General features: G+C 46.7%; 1 protein-coding gene across 2 annotated transcripts; it reads left to right on the forward strand.

Annotated features, from left to right (window-relative positions):
• The first annotated feature begins 824 nt into the window (after positions 1-824).
• Positions 825-20,903, forward strand: sort1b (sortilin 1b). Of its 2 annotated transcripts, XM_086112915.1 has the most exons (21): positions 825-899; positions 1,125-1,372; positions 3,703-3,762; positions 4,101-4,174; positions 4,253-4,355; positions 4,437-4,598; positions 5,314-5,387; positions 10,557-10,606; positions 10,713-10,840; positions 11,524-11,668; positions 11,735-11,890; positions 12,205-12,311; positions 13,186-13,288; positions 13,391-13,562; positions 14,479-14,669; positions 15,728-15,917; positions 16,173-16,289; positions 16,875-16,983; positions 17,126-17,238; positions 18,191-18,332; positions 18,682-20,903. In XM_086112915.1, exons 2-21 carry the CDS (start codon positions 1,136-1,138, stop codon positions 18,694-18,696), a joined length of 2,448 nt encoding a protein of 815 aa, XP_085969041.1. In that variant the 5' UTR covers positions 825-899; positions 1,125-1,135; the 3' UTR covers positions 18,697-20,903. The 2 variants fall into 2 exon arrangements, with proteins under 2 accessions (XP_085969041.1, XP_085969032.1); XM_086112906.1 differs by having other exon boundaries at positions 833-1,372.
• The last annotated feature ends 45 nt before the right edge of the window (positions 20,904-20,948 follow it).

Consider the following 20,948-nt stretch of genomic DNA (forward strand, 5'->3'; position numbering starts at 1 on the left):
CTTATGTAAATAAGTAAAGAAAAAATTCGAATAAAGAATTGTCTTCTTCTGATCAGATGCCTAACGGAGTTGTATGAAGTACAGTGAGACATTCAATCAACTATTTTATAAAACTGTGGACATACATTTGCTCTATCATTCTTTTGGAAAACTGAGGATGTCAAGTCCAGCGGGTCATGTGATTCACTGCTTTTCTCATTTGCCGTGTTAAAAAGGTCATGGCAACAGGGTTGCGTGCATGTGGAACACACGTTCCCACAATAATAATAAATGTTTAAAATCTTATGTTTATTAAAAGACACACACACACACACACACACACACACACACACATATATATATATATATATATATATATATATATGTGGGGGAGAGAGAAAGAGAGAGTGTACGGGGATCGACTGGTAAACACGTCCGCTCCACAAAAAAAAAGCCAGACTCCAGATTCGAATCCCCCAAATCAGATTTGTGAGGGGGATTTCTGTAAACCATTGAATTACTTTGTCACTATCATGAGTATTTAAAATTTAAGTCCAAATTAGTTAAATGCCGTTAAAAGAGTTGGCGTCCGGTGTTGAGGGGGGAAGTATTCGAAATTTTCTTTTGTCAGATTAATAGTTAATTGGCTTTTGTTTCTTTTGTAGCTCCACATGACAGCTTTGCTCTCAACCTACCATGGACGTCTCTTGACAGCCGTACCCATTGTTACCTCCTCGTAATGGCACCGCCCTCTATCCAAATAACCAATCAAATTGAGAAAATGGGTGGAGCCTAATGAAATGCCAGCCAATTGCGTCATCGTTTTTCGGTGAGCGGCGGTACAGAGCCAAAAAGTCCGCTTGGTGTCAAGTGGACCATTCGCTCTTTGGCGTTCAGCTCCCATCGTCAATTATTATACTGTATGTACATAGATATTTATATTTTTACATTATTTTCTGGACTTGAGGGTCTATGTATCGGATATAAAATCGTGAAATTATCGCTGTCAGCGGCGTTTGTGTTTTGTTGATCTCATTCGCATCACCAAAGCCCGTAGCGACCTTCAATTATATCAGCGAGGCTTCAATATAAATTTATTTTTCCAAACTCTTTTCCTTTTTTTTTTTTTTTTTTAAACCTTACAGTGGCGACAAGTATGGGACTTTCGCTCCGCGGCTTCCTGCTGTTGTCCCTCTTAGCTCTGCCAGCTGGTGCGGATTTCCTGGACCTCAACAAAGCGTCTGGACGGACTTTTTTTCGAGATTCGAACCGAGCCAAGGGGTCCGCTGCGGCAGGTTGGGGTCACAGCGTGAGGAAGAGGAGCGCCCAGCCGGACGCCTCCTGCGACGCTCTTCAAGGATATGAGGCCAAGTTGGACAACAACACGCACCGTGTAAGTTATCAGCTGCGCTCCCTTTACACGTTGATCGGCCCAGGTAGGCAGGTACGCCAATTGGCCCTAAAATGGCGGGTGGATCGCAGGTGCAGAACTTGAATGTGTGGGTCAAATATCGGTACCATGATATGTCGTTCTCTGTCAGTAGAAGAAAATGTGTAAAATAGCTGCTGTCCATGTGCCCTAATTAAATGGCTTCTACACTGCTGGCTGGAATGTAGGTGCCGGAGAGTAAAGGTTGACAAAATATCGGTATTGCAAAACTTTATCGATACAGCAACATGTTAAAAATGGAAGCAATGGTCCAGGCACACTAAAATGGCGACTGGACTGCAGTTACAGAATTATACACGTGGGAGAAATTATTGGAATCGTGATGCATCGTATTATATCGAAAATAGCGGCTCTGGTCCATGGACACTAACTGGCCAATGAAATGGTGGCTGGAATGCAGGTGCTGAACACTTTGGGTTGGCCTAAGTAATTATAGCAGTATATTGTAACATATTGATAAGCAAAATGTGTTCAGTAGCAGATACACTCATTGGCTTTGAAACAGAGGCCTGATTGCAGGCGCACAACTGTATGGGAGGGACAAAATATCACAATTGGAATATATTGTACAATACTGTATTACTTTGCCACTGCTGAAGTCAGTGTACCTGTATCTCAACGATAAATTGACCTTAAAACGGTGGCTGGATTGCAGACGGAACAAAAAAATAGTTAAAATCTCCAGGGAATCCCCACACAAAAAGGGTTGTGACTTCTTACAAATGCCATAGGATTGCGGCAAATAACTTGTTTTGAAAAAGCTATGGCCTGACTCAATGAAGCTCCTCCCTTTTTGTCATACAAAAGTTGTTTAAATAGCCTCATGTCTAACTCACTCAGGTCTGTCGTGTGCAAAAATACTCGTGTCAGTTCTGTAAAATCTTTCACCTTTTTCTGCAAAACCTTTCCGATCAACATTGCTACAACAATGATGTCCCTCTAATGCCATGGCATGGCCCCCAAGCTTGTCTTTTAAACCTCCTGTTGTGTTTTGGGCCAAATGGTCACATTTGAACTCTCCTTTCTTTTCCTTGAACAGCAATAATATTCCTTGGATCAATTATCCAAGGCGCATACTGTGTTAGTGTGGAGTAAAGGTTGAGTTTTTTTTCGGGAATGATGGGAGTCAACTTTACTTTTAATCATTGGGATGGTACAGGATAAAACATTCATAGGAGTGGGATATTCAGTCGGAAAAAAAGAAAAACCTCGGACAGATGCGCAGCCCTTTTGAATGTAGCTGAGGGAGCGGTGCGGGAGTCATTCTGACGGGAGCAGGTCAAGAGTGGGAATTATTTTCACTAGAGGCAGGATGGGTCAGGCTTTTTTTTTTTTTTTTTTAACTGTGGTCGGAGACTGCGACGGGATTTTTTTTTCTGTGGGAGTGGGATCAAGCTGGAGTGAAAATCTACATCTACATGTGTGTAGCACATCATGGCTACTATGTTGAGGAAGTGTAACTCGTTATACTCGCTGCATATCTCTCAACCGGATTAACCGCTTCAGTGTTCTGTTGTTTGTGGTTTTTTTTGTGTGTGTGTGTGTGTTGCGACGATCTAATTTGGGTTTTTAACTGCAAACCTGCCTTCACCAAACTTTGTGAAGGTCAGAGCGACTTCTTTTGAAGTGCTCCAGCTCCAGAAATACACTGAAGTTGTTGTTAATGATAATCATTTATGTGAAGACCCTCATCCTGTTAACGATTTCTCACAATAACATTTTTATTTCTATAAACCTCTCCCAGTGTTTACATTTTTCAAACCTTCCGAGAGAATCACAAGGCCCATTGTTAGTGCACCAATTTCAGCACAAGCCCATGGGCTACTTATGTCGTCTTTGGGAGCCACTTGGTGCCCACGGGCACCATATTGGTAACCCCTGCTCTCAACTAACTTCCCGACCGGAGAGGAGCGCAAGGAAGTGGCCTTGTGACCGGCTGTGTGCTAGTTATTAGTAGTTTGGCTTGTTTTTTTTTCTGGTTGAAGACATCCAACAGTCATGGTTGCCATTTAAACGTTTCATTTATCCACATGTTGGAAACATTTGAGTTGTGCTAATTGCTTGCTCGCTACCTTGGTGTGAAAAATGAGCAGAAGTCACCTTGCGTGGAGGAGGGTGGCATCTTTTTGTGGAAAACTGACTTACGGTGGACCTAAAAAGTCAACTCAACCTTTATGATAAAATAAATGATTGATGAATAAATATGATTTTCAAAACCTCTTCCACCATGAATGTGACCAATAACTAGTACACCCCCCCCCCTTTCTTTTCAGCATACTTTCAATGACCTAAGTGGATCGGTGTTACTGGCCTGGGTTGGAGATGGCACGGGGGTAAGTATCATGTCACCTAAACAAACTATTTATCCTTTTTCTTGTTGTTGGTTGTGCACGATTAACTTGAACAGCATAGCTGGCAACAGAGAGAATCAAAAGGCCGGTTAGTGTTGACAGCTTAGTGACTCGTCCGTTTCTTAGGGGAAATAGTCGCTTTTTTTTGGGGGGGGGGGGTAGTCACCCGAGGGGTCGCAAAGCTGCTGTGCAAATTCGTGGCCGTCAGCTTTGACCGTAGAGATGAATAAGCGGCCTAACAAATGAAGTCGCACTAATTGATAAAATGGACGAATCAGCCCGCCTTCATCCAACGCTATACGTTTTCCTTCTTGTGACAGGTCATCCTAGCTTTGACCACATTCCACGTTCCCATCTTCATGATCAATTTAGGGCAGTCGAAACTCTATCGAAGGTATTTGTGCTGCCGTCCCATCTGATGTCAGACACGGTGAGTCGCTCTCCGATTTGACGGTGGCTTGATTTCTTCCAGTGAGGACTATGGGAAGACCTTCCTGGACGTCACGGAGCTCATCAACAACACCTTCATCCGATCGCAGTTTGGCATTGCCATCGGCCCTGAGAATTCTGGCAAAGTGAGTGAAGTGGACCCGCGGTTTCCTGGTGTGATATCTTTTTGGATTGGTCAATCTGGATTTTGTCCCACGCCGGGGTAGGTAATCTTGACTGGCGAGGTGTCCGGTGGTCACCACTCTCGGATTTTTGTCTCGAGCGACTTTGGAAAGAGTTTCACCCACCTGGAGCTGCCCTTCAATCCGACATCGGCCATCACGTACAATCCGGAGAATTCCGACGTGCTGCTGGGCCTCAGCAACAAAGTAAGCTGACGGGGGACATATTGTGGAAATATTGACACTTGGGAACTCTTCAAAACGGCGGAGAAAAAAAAATACAGGATTCAAATTGACCTAATGCATAGTTTAACTCTGGACAGCTGACCTACCTTCTTCCTCTCGGCTTTATTGCAGTAATCACTCCTGCTCGTCAATAATCAGTCAAGTGTTGACACAGAGTACATTTATTAACACCATCCTTGTTTGTTCAGTTTCAGCTCCGTGAAGCCAAACGGCTTCACCGCATAATCGCTCAACGTCTTTGTTTGTGTCCTTTGTTATGCGGCGAAACAGCACGCCAGGTGAAAAAAGAATAAAAAGGCAATTCAGCCAGGATTCAGGAAGGAGATTTTGCAGTTTTCTTTATTTTCAGGAGTGACAGTTGACCAGTTTTGAGCAGCCCACGTGTAGCACTGCTCTCCAAGTTGTCCAGCCGCAGTGACTTCCTCATTCCTCTTATAAAGGGAGTTCACTTGAGCTTCAGGCCAATCAGGTCCAAGCAACAATTGGCCATTCCCAGGTGGTTGCAATCACCTTATCTGAACCAATTAGTGTTCTACAAGGTGCATTAAGTATCACACAACAACAGTTTTGGATGGAAGGCAATGTGCGCCTTTCTTCCATCCAAAATACACAAAAACCCCCCAGAATTTTCAATACATGTCTTTTGTCATCATGACATCCTTATTTTTGTCCTTAGAGGGAGCTGTGGCTGACGAAAGATTTTGGCCTCAATTGGAGAAAGATCCACAGCACGGTCTGTATGGTGAAATGGTGAGAGACCAACCTCTTGTCTACAAGCCTCGGTATTAAAGTGGAGTTACAGTGAAGTGGGATACGGCCTGCCGCGAATAGCAAAACTCCAGCAATTGACGCCTCTCCTAAAAGGGGTTTGCAATCATCTACAAAATAGCGGCAAAGCACTTAAAATGGAGAGGATGGTCACAATATGATGCCTCTCAGGAGTTCAGTTACAGACTGAAAGAACACACGCCGGTATTTCGTTAGCTTATATGTGGTTACGGGCCAGGTGGAGAAAGAATATTCGGCAAAGCATCAACGCCGTACTGTACATGGAATGCACGCCATCAAAAAGCCACGTGACATGACCACGTTCCATTCAGTAGGAATCCGCGATTCCGCGATCGCGGCTTTTGGCTGCAGATTTCAAAGCTCTCCGGGCAATCGAAAGTAGTCTGTGGAAATCGGGGCGAGGTGCAGAATATTCAATTTGCGTGTGGTTTCCATCCCGGCAGCTCGATGTCACGTTCAGACAGGCCACGTTCACACTGCAGGGTGTGATGCCCAATTCAGATTTTTTTGGGGCAAGTCTGCTCTTCATTTTGGACGTTTACCCACAATACCTGAATCTTCGGATCCCTCGTGGGAAAAGTAGATGACGCATGGGGAGGGAGGTAAAAATATACTTTGTGCTTCAACTGGGCACGAGGTATATTCACAGAACAAAACGGAAAATAGACCAGCCGGTCAGGAAACTCTCGAAATTCCCGTTGGCCGCCACGCCCCTGCTAACAGTGTTCTCAACTTTAGCTTCCGCTAAGTAGCGACGTCGACTCAAACGTTCAGTGTACTAGTTAGACCTTGAATTCAACTTTGGAAACTATGCTCACAAATCATTTTGACAAACATTTACAGACAGCAATTTAATCAGAGCATCGTTTCCTCTCATCAATCATTTGTGATCGTACATTTATATGCAAAGAAATCTGTCAATTTCTTGAGCGTAGCTGCTATTTGCCTTGGCATGGGCAACTACAAAACTGCGGTGGGCTGTGGGTGTTTATTTTGCCAATTCTCTTCAAAACGCTGGCTTGCAGATACATGTTTTCACAACTACCCGTAGGCAGATTAACCGAAGATCGACCCGGTTGGAACTCAAACTGCCGAGATGCAAAACACTGAAAAAGTCCTGCATTATAGGCATCAACTTGAATTTACTGTTCATTCTTCAGGTAGTACCGTATTTTCCGCACTAAAAGGCGCACCTAAAAGCCTTACATTTTCTTAAAAGCTCACAGCGCGCCTAAAAATCCGATGCGCTTTGTGTATATTATGACGGTAATATGTCAACCCCAAAATGGCTCCTTGCTTGAGACATGCTGACAACGCAGAGTTCAAACTTAAGTTGATCACGGAAATAGAGCGGCGGCAAGAGAGTTCAACGTTAACGAGTCAATGTTCGAACTGTTGAACTGTGTCGCCATCCATCCATCCATCATCTACCGCTTATCCGGGGCCGGGTCGCGGGGGCAACAGCTTTAGCAGGGAAGCCCAGACTTCCCTCTCCCTAGCTACTTCTTCCAGCTCTCCCCGGGGGATCCCGAGACGTTCCCAGGCCAGCTGGGTGACATAGTCTCTCCAGCGTGTCCTGGGTCTTCCTCGGGGTCTCCTCCCGGTGGGACATGCCCGGAACACCTCACCAGGGAGGCGCTCAGGGGGCATCCGAATCAGATGCCCAAGCCACCTCATCTGGCTCCTCTCGATGTGGAGGAGAAGCGGCTCGACTCTGAGCCCCTCCCGGATGACCGAGCTTCTCACCTTATCTCTAAGGGAGAGCCCGGACACCCTGCGGAGAAAACTCATTTCGGCCGCTTGTAGCCGGGATCTCGTTCTTTCGGTCACGACCCATAGCTCGTGACCATAGGTGAGGGTTGGAACGTAGATCGACCGGTAAATTGAGAGCTTCGCCCTTTGGCTCAGCTCCTTCTTCACCACGACAGACCGATACAACGTCCGCATCACAGCAGACGCTGCACCGATCCGCCTGTCGATCTCCCGCTCCCTCCTGCCCCCACTCGTGAACAAGACCCCAAGATACTTGAACTCCTCCACTTGGGGCAAGATCTCCTCCCCGACCCGGAGGGGACACTCCACCCTTTTCCGACTGAGGACTATGGTTTCAGATTTGGAGGTGCTGATCTTCATCCCAACCGCTTCACACTCGGCTGCGAAACGCTCCAGTGAGAGTTGGAGAGCCCCGTTTGAAGGAGCCAACAGCACCACATCATCTGCAAAAAGCAGGGATGCAATACTGAGGCCCCCAAAACGGATCCCCTCAACGCTTCGGCTGCGCCTAGAAATTCTGTCCATAAAGGTTATGAACAGAATCGGCGACAAAGGGCAGCCTTGGCGGAGTCCTACCCCCACTGGAAACGATTCCGACTTACTGCCGGCAATGCGAACCAAACTCTGACATCGGTGGTATAGTGACCGAACAGCCCGTATCAGGGGGTTCGGTACCCCATACCCACGAAGCACCCCCCACAGAACTCCCCGAGGGACACGGTCAAACGCCTTCTCCAAGTCCACAAAACACATGTAGACTGGTTGGGCGAATTCCCACATACCCTCGAGGACCCTGCTAAGGGTGTAGAGCTGGTCCACTGTTCCACGGCCGGGACGAAAACCACACTGCTCCTCCTCAATCTGAGGCTCGACTTCCTGACGGACCCTCCTCTCCAGCACCCCTGAATAGACCTTACCAGGGAGGCTGAGGAGTGTGATCCCTCTGTAGTTGGAACACACCCTCCGGTCCCCCTTTTTAAAAAGAGGGACTACCACCCCGGTCTGCCAATCCAGAGGCACTCTCCCTGTTGACCACGCGATGTTGCAGAGGCGTGTCAACCAGGACAGCCCCACAGCATCCAGAGCCTTGAGGAACTCCGGGCGGATCTCATCCACCCCCGGGGCCTTGCCACCGAGGAGCTTTTTAACCACATCGGTGACTTCAACCACAGAGATAGGAGAGCCCATCTCAGAGTCCCCAGGCTCTGCTTCCTCCAAGGAAGGCGTGTTGGTGGAGTTGAGGAGGTCTTCGAAGTACTCTGCCCACCGATTCACAACGTCCCGAGTCGAAGTCAGCAGCGCCCCATCCCCACTGTACACAGTGTTAGTGGTGCACTGCTTCCCCCTCCTGAGACGTCGGATGGTGGACCAGAATTTCCTCGAAGCCGTCCGGAAGTCGGCTTCCATGGCCTCACCGAACTCTTCCCACGCTCCGGTTTTTGCCTCGGCGACCACCGAAGCCGCGTTCCGCTTGGCCAGTCGATACCCGTCAGCTGCCTCTGGGGTCCCACAGGCCATAAAGGCTCGATAGGACTCCTTCTTCAGCTTGACGGCATCCCTTACTGCTGGTGTCCACCAGCGAGTACGGGGGTTGCCGCCACGACAGGCACCAACCACCTTACGGCCACAACTCAGATTGGCCGCCTCAACAATAGAGGCACGGAACATGGTCCACTCGGGCTCAATGTCCCCCGCCTCCCCCGGAACATGGGAAAAGCTCTGTCGGAGGTGGGAGTTGAAACTCCTTCTGACAGGGGATTCCGCCAGACGCTCCCAACAAACCCTCACAATACGTTTGGGTCTGCCAGGACGGACCGGCATCTTCCCCCACCAGCGGAGCCTACTCACCACCAGGTGGTGATCAGTTGACAGCTCCGCCCCTCTCTTCACCCGAGTGTCCAGAACATGCGGCCGCAAATCCGATGATACAACTACAAAGTCGATCATCGAACTGCGGCCTAGGGTGTCCTGGTGCCAAGTGCACATATGGACACCCTTATGTTTGAACAAGGTGTTCGTTATGGACAATCCGTGGCGAGCACAGAAGTCCAATAACAAAACACCACTCGAGTTCTGATCGGGGGGGCCGTTCCTCCCAATCACGCCCCTCCAGGTCTCACTGTCATTGCCCACGTGAGCATTGAAGTCCCCCAGCAGAACAAGGGAGTCCCCAGCAGGAGTACTCTCCAGCACACCCTCCAAGGACTCCAAAAAGGGTGGGTATGCTGAGCTGCTGTTTGGTGCATATGCACAAACAACAGTCAGGACCCGTCCACCCACCCGAAGGCGGAGGGAGGCAACCCTCTCGTCTACCGGTGTGAACCCCAATGTACAGGCACTGAGCCGGGGGGCAATGAGTATGCCCACACCTGCTCTGCGCCTCTCACCTTGAGCAACTCCAGAGTGGAAGAGAGTCCAACCCCTCTCAAGAGAACTGGTACCAGAACCCAGGCTGTGTGTGGAGGCAAGTCCGACTATATCCAGTCGGAAATTCTCTGCCTCACACACCAGCTCGGGCTCCTTCCCTGCCAGAGAGGTGACATTCCATGTCCCAAGAGCTAGCTTCTGCAGCCGAGGATCGGACCGCCAGGGTCCCCGCCTTTGGCTGCCGCCCAGCTCACATCGCACCCGACCCCTTTGGCCCCTCTCATGGGTGGTGAGCCCATGGGAAGGGGGACCCACGTTGCCTCTTCGGGCTGTGCCCGGCCGGGCCGAACTGTGTCGCTGCTTTATTTAATACGTTTTACTGACATCTGATCGTTCTGTTGGTGTTTCCTTGAGCGTAGTTCCATCTAGTGGAGGCATCTTATCATGCGGTGCGCCCAATATATGAAAAAAACTTACAAAATAGGCCATTCATTGAAGGTGCGCCTTTTAGTGTGGAAAATACGGTAGTGAAACGTGTTCTCAAGTGCTCTTCTATCCACTCTCCGAGAGGTGTTGATATCGAAGATGTAGTTCATGCCCCAGTTAATCCAACTTGATGACTCCCAACGCTGGCACGAGATAAACAAGTTCCCATCAATTCCCCGGGGTCTTTTCCTCATTGCTCCGCCCTTGCAGTCAAAAGCCACTTGGCAAGCAGACTCGCCTTGTTGTCCCGGAGGCGCTTCCTTGTATGTTTGCCTGTCACCTGAGTAACGTTGATAGTCAAGTGCGTTAGATTTCAAGCGGGTATTTTAATGCTGCGACCAGTAAAGACGTTGTGCTCACAGCAGCCATCAAAAAAAAAATCTTGGGCCATCATGCTGCGTTCTATTCTTCAAAATAAACACCTAATCGTTGACCCTGCCTTTGCTGTAACCCACTTTAGTTCGTTGTGATGAATGAAAATAAGCGTTCCTACTTTCATTCCAGGGGGACGAAGAATGCCATCTTTTTTTTAACCAATCGCAACGGATCCTGTAGTAAGTGTTCCAAACTGGCAACCATTCATGAGTGTGCCTCACTGCTATCCGGTGTTGCCGGCGCGCAGTTTTTTTTCAACTGGTTTGCCCCCTTGTGTTTGCTCAGATGCCCGCGGAGCGCTGGAGATCAGGAGGACGACTGATTTCGGGCAAAACATCAAGACCGTCGCCAGCAAGATCTACTCCTTCGGCCTCGGCGGTCGCTTCCTCTTTGCTTCTGTGATGACGGGCGAGGTGGGTCCGTGGCAAAATAGCATGTCGTTGTGCCCATAAAAAGTTTGGGCATTTCTAAAATAATAATAATAATAAAAATAATAACTAACGAGCCTTTGTATACGCTTCTTGGTGTTGAATTCATGGAAAGATGATTGAAATTTGCAAATGTGACCTACCGCTGTTAGATTGTGTAGGACTGATTTCCGACATGTTGGGGGGGGGGGGGGTAAGTCATCTTTATCTATTCGAAAAATTCTCATAGTTTTGCCTCAGAAGTTTATCTCAGACGAGTAGCTCTTGGAAAAAAATAATCAGTACCCAAGAAGTAGCTGTGTTTCAAAAAGGTTGAGATCGCCACGCCCTCTTGGGTGACGTCCGTTGCTGGTTCCTCGATTTATTTATTTCCTGATTTACTTTTTTTAAATGATGCAATACCTAATACACCGCAGTCATTGGCTAACAATAAGTCCAAAAATTATTTTGCAATCAATTTTAATGCCCAATCAATTTTTTAGTCAAAATCCATCTTGATGGCCTGAATTCATTGCACGAAATTGAACTTGAAAGTTAAAAGCCGTCATCTGAACGGCTTATGCTTTCTCCGTGGGTTTTGAAGACTTCATTTTTATTTTTAATTTTTGGACCGTCGTCACTGGTGGTCTCTCGATGTCGTCTTCTCAACTTCTGGCGTTTCTTTGCAGGCCACTCAGAGGAGGATCCACGTGTCGGTGGACCAGGGCGATACCTGGAACATGGCTCAGTTGCCATCCATCGGTTCCGATCAGTTCTACTCCATCTTGGGAGCGAGCAACGACATGGTCTTCATGCACGTCGACGAACCGGAGGGTCAGTCCAATAACCTGACTCAGTTTGGCTGAAGAACGTGACTCTTACTGTCACCCGTTTGCTCAGATGATGGCGTCGGCACCATTTACGTTTCGGACGACCGGGGCACCGTCTTCTCCAAGTCGCTGGAGCGCCACCTTTACACCACCACAGGGGGCGAGTCCGACTTCACCAACATCACCTCCCTGCGGGGAGTTTTTATCACTAGCACCCTGACCGAAGGTAGGCCTGCCCACGCGTCTCAGAGCAGCGGTTCTCAAACAAGAGCCCCAGCAGCCGTAGATCGATGGGATCCAGAAAAACAATTAGTAAAAACTTGTTTATCAGCATCAATAAAGTAAATAATCCCATAACGACCAAAACAAAACAAGATGCAAAACTTGGTTTGAATGTCATTGTCATCTGCTTTTTCTATAAATGAAGGGGGGGGGGGGGGGATTATGAATTGCTATTGGATTTTTGTGGGGGAGGCGGATTTAATTTTAAGGCCCAGTCATAATTCAGTCAGTAAAAGAAATGCTCACGTTCTGTTGCAGACAAGTCTGTGAGGTCAGTGATGACCCGTAACATGGGAGGAGAGTGGACCCCCTTGCGGAAGCCCACCATCAGCAACTGTGACTCAAAAGGCAAGCGACCAGAAGAGGTGAGGAGACAATTATAGCAAGTGACCAGAAACACACGGGCTTTATCCTGAACACAAACTTTGAAGTTCAGACTCCTTGCAAAAGTCGGGTGTAAAAGATTGGCCCAATGGCTAAACATAAAAGGTTTTCCCAAATGTCAAATAAAAGCTGTGGATATCGAAAAAAATAAAATAAATAAATTTTAGAAGAAAACCCCACTTTTATAGAAGTTTTATATTTTTGAAAAAGACTACTTTTCCCCAGAAAAGCTGCAATTATGATGAGAAAAATATGTCAAACTCACATGTGTCTTCTTCCCGTGCAGTTGCCATCCTTGGCGACCGCAGATCGTGCATTGCAAATCCAGGCGTGGTACCATAGTGCCGTCGTCTCGGAGCCCAAGCCTGAGTTTATACTTTAACTACGACTTCGCTCCAGTTTTTTAGCAGCAAAATTGCCAAAACAACAAGCAGATCCAACTCAGCAGCGCCAGTTGATGTTCCAATTCAGAATTTATTATTATTATTTTTTTCATGTAGTGTTTTCAAACACTACATGCACTTCTACTACGGGCACACTTCACTGAGGACTGTGCGGTATAGTCTGACGATCGGGATTTGACCTGTAGTTCATCATCAAAACTGTGTAGTGTGCAGGAATGTATGATATTGCCATCTAGTGGTCAACGTGCGCATACCAGATTGATCATCACTTATTTTTTATTTTTTTGCTCCAGGTACAGAGGTTTGTATTATATTGTTTAAAAGTGCTGAAGAAATACAGTTGAGTTGAATTCACACGACTATGCCATTCGATTTCATTTCATTAGTTGTGGTGGACTTTGGAGGAGGCGCTGCACATGTACTAAATGCTACTTTGTCTCTGTCTGAACAGTGCGCTCTCCACATCCTTGCGACATACAGCACTGCTATGAGGGTAAACGCCCCCATGGTGCCCCTGAGCGAACCGAACGCTGTGGGCTTAATATTAGCCCATGGTAATGAGATTTTCAAATCGTTCTCTCTGACACATTTTTTAAATTTTTTTGTATTTCTGGACCTTAATGTTAAAGTGGACATGTATGCCCGAATCTTGGCAGGGAGTGTCGGCGACGACATCTCGGTGATGACCCCCGACGTGTTTGTGTCTGATGACGGCGGCTACACGTGGATGAAGGCTCTGGATGGGCCGCATCATTATGCCATTCTAGACTCGGGCGGGCTGCTTGTGGCCGTGGAGCACAACCCCGAAGAACCGGTCGACGTGATCAAGTAAGCGTTCTTGTCTCGTGCTGTTCACATGCCATTGGGGGCCGGAGCTCGGGTGTCGCAAGTTAGGCGAGCGCTTTCATGTTCTCAGACAGCACAGTGGACACGCCATCAAAACGTTTGTGCTCCACACATTCTCTATCCGCAAGGAATCTTGGTCTTTTGAGTACAGGAAGTACTTGTATGCGCGGCGACGTGAAGCCACCGGTGGCCATCTTACATTGCCGCGCGCTGTCCGAGCCTAACTTCGATAAACGTATTCCTCTGTGGCGTTTCCCGATTGTTTTCTGTTCTTCTGTCGATAAGGACCCTGTGTGGAGACAAACATTTTGGTGTGTGTCTATAAGTCCGTGTGTCTGGAGCGCCACTTGCTGGAAATACAGAAACCGAGATAAACAATCATGGCGAAACTCGGACGCAGCACAGAAGCGAACCACTCTTTCGAAGCGAGGAGGAAAGCGACTGCTTTATTACTCTGGCGATCGGCGTGAACATATGTTTTATTGATGGTAGAAAGTAAGAAGCAGAAACGCGTTGTGACGTTCTCCAGTGATGGGAAAACAAAGCTTCATGAAGCACTTTTTGACTCCTCGAGATGATGCTCTTGGTTTAGTGCAATGGAAATGTGTTAAAATTCCACTGCATCTTTAAACCAAGAGTGCCCTCTCGAGGAGTCAAAAACCATCACGAGTGCTTCATGAAGCTTCGCTTGTCCATCACTACCGTTCTCCCTACTTCACCTGTTTAGATCGGGATATCCCAATTGATGACAGTTACGAATGTAAAGAGGTTGTGTTGAAACCGAATTTCGACCTTCACCCAAATATTGACGCAATATAAACTTGCCAATTAGGTAGCTAACAAAAGATTGACTCGTTGATGTTTTCTGAGTTTTGTAGACTCTCTGATGTCCTGACAGGTTCTCTACGGATGAAGGACAATGCTGGCACACGTACAAGTTCACCGATGAGCCCATCTTCTTTACGGGCCTGGCGTCGGAACCGGGCGCCCGCTCCATGAACGTCAGCATCTGGGGCTACAAAACCAGCATCCTCAACCAACACTGGGTCTCCACCACCATCGACTTCCGGGACCTCATTACCAGAGACTGTGAGTGGCAACACTATGGAGCAGAGGTACCGCGGACCACGTATGGGTCGGGTGTGGCGCTTCGGGTTGCGCTTTTCCAATGTTACAATGTGGGACCGGCGCGACGTAAACGACATGGCCAGTTTCCAATCGCTGCCGGCACCCAGCAAAAAAAGGTTGTATAAGGGTGTGTGCATTCAGCTGTTGAACTGTCGACCAGCATAGCATTTAGCATTAGCCAACGTAATAACACAACCACCGGCCACCAGATTGACTAGCGATGTTTAAACTTTTTGTTGTGTGTCTGTTGAAGGACCCGCCGCCCCTCCCTCTTCTCTCTTCTCTTCTCGAAGCAACCCGAATAGTTGCACATGGCGCTGCCCAATGTTTTCGACGGCTCCGAACCTAGCATAATGGCGAGACATCTCTGAAATGAATCGCAATTCGAAGAAATTATTTAACTTCCGCTGCTTCACCAAAGGAATGCGCCTTTTTAACCCGCGGCCTCTCACGAATGTCACCCACATACACATTTTAGGACACGCTGATGTGTGCCTTTTAAGCCCGCGTCTCACTGAGCGACCAAGTTTGCTGAGTGTTTGCACACGGCCTGAGTGTTGATTTTCGTTAGGATTCATTCAAGGTCGCAAACCGCCGCAAAGACGTTCGCCGGACATTCGCCAACAGCTTAAAAAAAGTTTTTGTCGCAAAGAAATTTGGAGTAGGTTCAAAAACCTTTTGCGGCAAAAAAACCCAAAAAAAACTGTTTGCAATCTTTTAAGAACCCTGACGAAAGACCAACATTTGCTACGTGCTCCAACGGTCGCGGCTCAGTGACATACAGGCTTTAAGGAGCGTGGCTTAGTCAGCGATGTCGGGAGCTGCACTCATGCTCTTGTCTGCTCGTTGTGGGTGTATTCATTTTGCGGTTGTGTGTTTGACCGTTTGTCCCGTTCAGTAAAGGGCAGGAAGGGCATTTTTGCGCTTTGGGAAACGCAGCAAGAGCATTGACCATGAAAATTGGAGTGTGGCGCCCCCTATGTCATTTTTTTTTGTTTGTTTGTTGACTTTCTTTGTAGGCATGAAGGCCGATTACGTGCAGTGGTTGTCGCACTCGGATAATATCAGCGATCCCAGCAACGGTTGCATCCTGGGCTACAGGGAAACATTCCGCCGTCTCCACAAGGATTCCGTTTGCTGGAACGGACGAGATTATTTGGTCAGCACGGAGCTGACGCCTTGCCCGTGCACTTTGTATGACTTCCTCTGGTAAGTCAGAAGAGCCAGCGATGAAGGGCGCTGGTTCATTCTCAAGATTACTTTACATCATGTGACGGACTATTGATTCATGCACCTCACGTCACAAAAACTCTGAAGTCAAGATAACAAGCTAGGTCGAACTCGACCCACTTGGCATGGGCACCAGAAACTTAAAATAGTCAAGCAAGCAATTAATCTGAACAAATGTTCAGTCACAATTGTTTCCAAGGCCGCTTTTGTGACGTCTTTTCCTCGTTGACGTAGCGACTTTGGATACTACCGCAAAGAGAATAGCGCCGAGTGTGTGGAGGAGCCGGACCTGCAAGGCAAGATGCTGGAGTTCTGTCTGCATGGTCGAGAGGAACAGCTGCGGACCCAAGGGTAATAAGAACCTTGCCAGACTTCATTTCAGTCAGTTCTCGGTTCAGGTTTGGATTCGAGGGGGCTGCGTGTCTCATGTATTTGTTCCAATCATTCGTATTGACACTGCTTGCAAAAATGGGCTGAACTTTCAGGATGAACCTAAACTGCACTAAACCCGTATCCGATAATCCAAACTTAATTGGACCCCCTTGAAATATTTGAAACAAAATGAATGACATTGGTTCAGGGACAGACCAATTGTACGGAGATGTGAAAAAATATGCAGTTGTCACTGTTTGGATATGTGAGTTTTCTGCACAACGGCGACATATTCCGTTTATTTTTGTTGGAATCGTTTATGCTGTGAAATCACAGGAGATATAATCTTTTTTTTTTTTTTTTTTTTGTAAATTTTGTTGAACTTCAAAGCTGTGCACCGCACTTCCAGTATTTGCGCTTTAAAGTTGTGGATTGTGATACAGTGGCTGTTTCACGAGTGGATATTTGTGACCTTATTTAACCTCGCACCAGACAAATACACCATATATTTAAAAAAAAAATGAATAAATCTAATGCTAAAGCTAATAAACGTTGTCTCTACAGCTATAGGAAAATCCCTGGTGATAAATGTGAGGGAGGTACGATTCCTGATCGTAAAGAAATTGACCTGAGTGTGAGGTGTGTGAGTGATCTGCTGGGCCCGGATATGCAGGTCAGTGCAGGTTCCGGCTTTCTTTTTCTTTTTTTTCATATATTCTTTATTTACTGTCTTTTTTCCTTCTTTCCAGTTTTCTCCCCTTCTTTTTTTTTCTTTCGAGGCTGTTAATTGTCATGTCTTGCTTTTGTATTTCTAGCAGAAAAAAGGCAACTCCTCTACATCAGTAGCCATTGTGCTCACGATAGTCATCATGCTACTGAGCGTTGCTGCCGGAGTCCTCTTCATCAAGAAATACGTCTGCGGCGGCAGGTTCGAGTGCCTTTTTTTTTCCCCTCCCACGCAATTAACCCTCCTCTCAGGGGAATGGGAGGTGCGTGTGTGCGTGCGTGTATAGGATCCAAATGAAATGCAGTATACAGGTAGTGGGAATGAGTATATAATATTTGCATAGAGAAAAGTTCTAAGAGACTTCTCTGCCACCTTTATATATTGCTGCCAGGCGCATGTACAGTGGTACCTCTACTTACAAAATGAATTACGAGTTCTGGAAGAAATTTCATAACTCGAAAATTTGCAAAAGTAGAGACGCGTTTTCCAGGTAAATGCCCTAATCCGTTCCAAGCCCCACAAAATTCGGACATACATTTTTTTCTAAAGCACTAAAATGCATCAAAATGTGTAACAAATAAATGACCCAAGGAGGTTTGCTTTTGTCGGCTTGAAACAATCCTTCGAAAATGTCCATGCCAAAGATCAGCATAGTGAGCGATCGCCCGACCGGTGAACACTTTTTCTGTGTGATTCACATTTCCGTAAAACTATCGGAACGCCTAATGGCCCGAGGGCCCAATGACGAGGACACTGCATGGACACATATCGATCTATTTATTGATCTACACACATTGACGTGTAAGGTAGAGGTCCCTATTAGCCAATGGGATGCCAGGGTGATGCTTGGTAATAGCCAATGGCAGAGCAGCTATAAGGATGTTGCGTTTGGCAAACTCGGAGCTGCGACTGGCAGACCATACTGTATTGATACCCCTCGTATCTTTAAATTTCTTTCGTAACGAGGCAATATTTTCCTGTTGAGGCGTTTCGTAACTTGAACATTTCGTACGAAGTGACGCTCGTAAGTAGAGGCGCCACTGCATTTTGGTTATTTGCCAATGTGTGCTTTGTCATGGACTAGCAACCAGTTTGTTCTTTGTGCGCGCCAGAAAGACAGATGTGGAGTGAGTGATTTGTGTGCCCCACGCAGGTTCCTGGTCCACAGATACTCGGTACTGCAGCAACAGGCCAACGAAAATGCGGCGGAAGGCGTGGACAACACCTTGGACGACCAGTTGGACAGCGAGCACGGACTCAACGGAAAGATCGACTTTCACGATGATTCTGACGAGGTAGGCTGATGTCAACGCGGCGCAGATGGTGACCGATGGCTTTGTACGTCACCTGTATGGTTTGATCATTGATAGGGCTCTATAAAAATGGAGCCACCAACAAAAAAACCCATTTATGATAGTGAATCACACACCCAGCTATCAGTCTCCCCCCCCCCCCCCCCCCACCTCACTGTATTCAGAGTATGCATCAGTCTTTATTTCAGTAATATGATCAGTTTGGTCATTCTAATCTTGATATGAAATTCTTTTTTTTGTTTCAACAATAAGAAAACCTTTATTAGTCTCGCAAATGGAGAAATTCCCATTTTGTTTTGGTCTCTAATACTTCTCCGATTTTGTCTTGAAGGACCTGTTGCAGTAGCAGCCGAAGAGGTCTGTCAATCATTCTCGAGGGGTTTCCAGCCTCGCGTTCTGGCGACCGGACGCTTCTTTTGTCGCGCTACTTCTTTTTCGCTTGCACTTTGATCTGGTGTCACTCAGCTGTCCTCTTGCCAACTCTTTGAATGCACATGCTCAGAAGTGAAGAGAAATTAGTTTGGAAAGAAAGTATGAGAATTTCTGCCCTTGAAGTACACAGCACAACTCCAAGCGTCCGTTTGATAGCAATAAAATGTACAGACTTATTTCCGTGCATGTCAAACGCTTTTGCGTTGCGATGTAGCTCGAGCTGCTACGCTTGATCAGTGAAGGATGCAAAACACTCGAGACAATATTCCAGAGAACCTTAAACCTCCCGCAGCCATCGGTGGCCAGGAACCTCTGCAGTCAAGAAGCATTAGCTTAGAAGTGCAAAACATCCTGGAACATTTGGACTCGCCTTGGATGTCCAAAAACCTTTGGGGTGCAGAAACCGTTGATGTGCAGCAGCCGTTGGAGTCGAGAAACCTCTGCGGTCCAGGAACTTTAGACGTCAATAGCTTTCTAATCTTTTCACATTACATCTTGTCATTAAGAATTGAGTTAACAGGTCAAGGATGAACACGTTTAACCGAATTACTGAGCATCGAGGACTATCGGGATTTTTTTTTTTTCCTAACATGAACTGATTTTAATTTAAGCTAGACTGCTAACGTAATAGCACATCGACTTCACAGTGCAGAGGTACCGGGTTCAATTCCAGCTCTGGCCTCCCTGTGTGGAGTTTGCTTGTTCTCCCCGGGCCTGCGTGGGTTTTCTCCGGGTACTCCGGTTTCCTCCCACATTCCAAAGACATGCATGGCAGGCTGATTGGACACTCTAAATTGTCCCTAGCTGTGAGTGTGGGTGTGGATGGTTGTTCGTCTCTGTGTGCCCTGCAATTGGCTGGCAACCGGTTAAGGGTGTCCCCCGCCTACTGCCCGATGACAGCTGGGATAGGCTCCAGCACCCTCTGCGACCCTAGTGAGGATTAAGCAGTTCGGAAAATGAATGAACGCTAACGTAATGTCAAACGTTACAACATAACGACCATGACACACTCTTGTTTTGCGATCGCAAGTGGCAAACAAATTGGCAGCTAAACGACGGTTGGCGAAACGCAGCAGTCGACATCTCGTGTCGCCGCATTACAAACATCCGCACGTTTCTAATCAAAGCTGCCCGATGTGGGCTTGAATTGTCCAACTTCTGGCGTGTTGCAATTTTTGCAACACAAAACTAAAACTGAAGTCATAACCACAAGCCCCTCTGTCACAATTTCAAAAGTTTTGGACTCAAATAAATTTTAGACCAATTGTTACACCAGTTGGGTTGTATTCTCTAAGGTTCGTTTTCCTTTGAAATGCATGTTTAGACTTGAAACTCAAATATGGGCACTACTGATACAATCGACTTGGCTTTGAAGTTGAGTAGAAGACTATGCACAATTGTTCCCGCGTTCCAGGCGTCTCAGTAACAGTTCTCTGATATTCTAACAAAACGGATCAACGAGGGCGGAGATTTTTCAATAAGTCACATTGTGACATCGCAAGCCAGCTCTTATTTGGAGGGCTCACTTGCCGGCACATTTGAAAATAATCAGAGCTGACATGAGACCAACTTGGTTGTTTGACAGATGAAGGGCGGGCAGGCACTCGCGACATTTGTACATGTTAAAATAATGTTCTGTAATGTCCCGTTCGGATGGGTTTTTTTTTCTCCCCCCTCTTGAGATATCTGCACTTCTTTTTAATGTATTTGTTTTGAGCACGTTCAGAATGCAGTACATGTGGTGTGGATCATATTTGAAAAATTGTTAGCTTCATAGCATCGATGCCCAAGTTATTTTTGAACGTTCTTGACAAGAAAAAAACAAAACAAACACGAACTCAGACACCAGTTGCCTCAATTCAGCGACAGAGAATCGACACAGACACAAATTTTCACAAACGCATGACTATTTCTCAATACTGAGACGGCGAGCTCAAAATGACCAAGGCAATTATGCTATGAGGCCAACATAATAAAAGTGACGTTATCACATTCTTCTTACCATCTAAAAATAGGATATATAATAAGGGTTACCTGTAAATATCTTTTTATCTGCTGTTTGTATCATGTCAGGCAATTTTATCTTTGGGTTTGCCAATAAATTTCGATTGTTCCTTGTGACTCCATGTTGACTTTTTGGGCGCCACTTGCAAAACTCGTCAAATG

Source organism: Hippocampus guttulatus, chromosome 1 (genome assembly GCF_054856545.1).
Source record: "Hippocampus guttulatus isolate MCC_2025c chromosome 1, RoL_Hgut_1.0, whole genome shotgun sequence".
NCBI lineage: Eukaryota > Metazoa > Chordata > Actinopteri > Syngnathiformes > Syngnathidae > Hippocampus > Hippocampus guttulatus.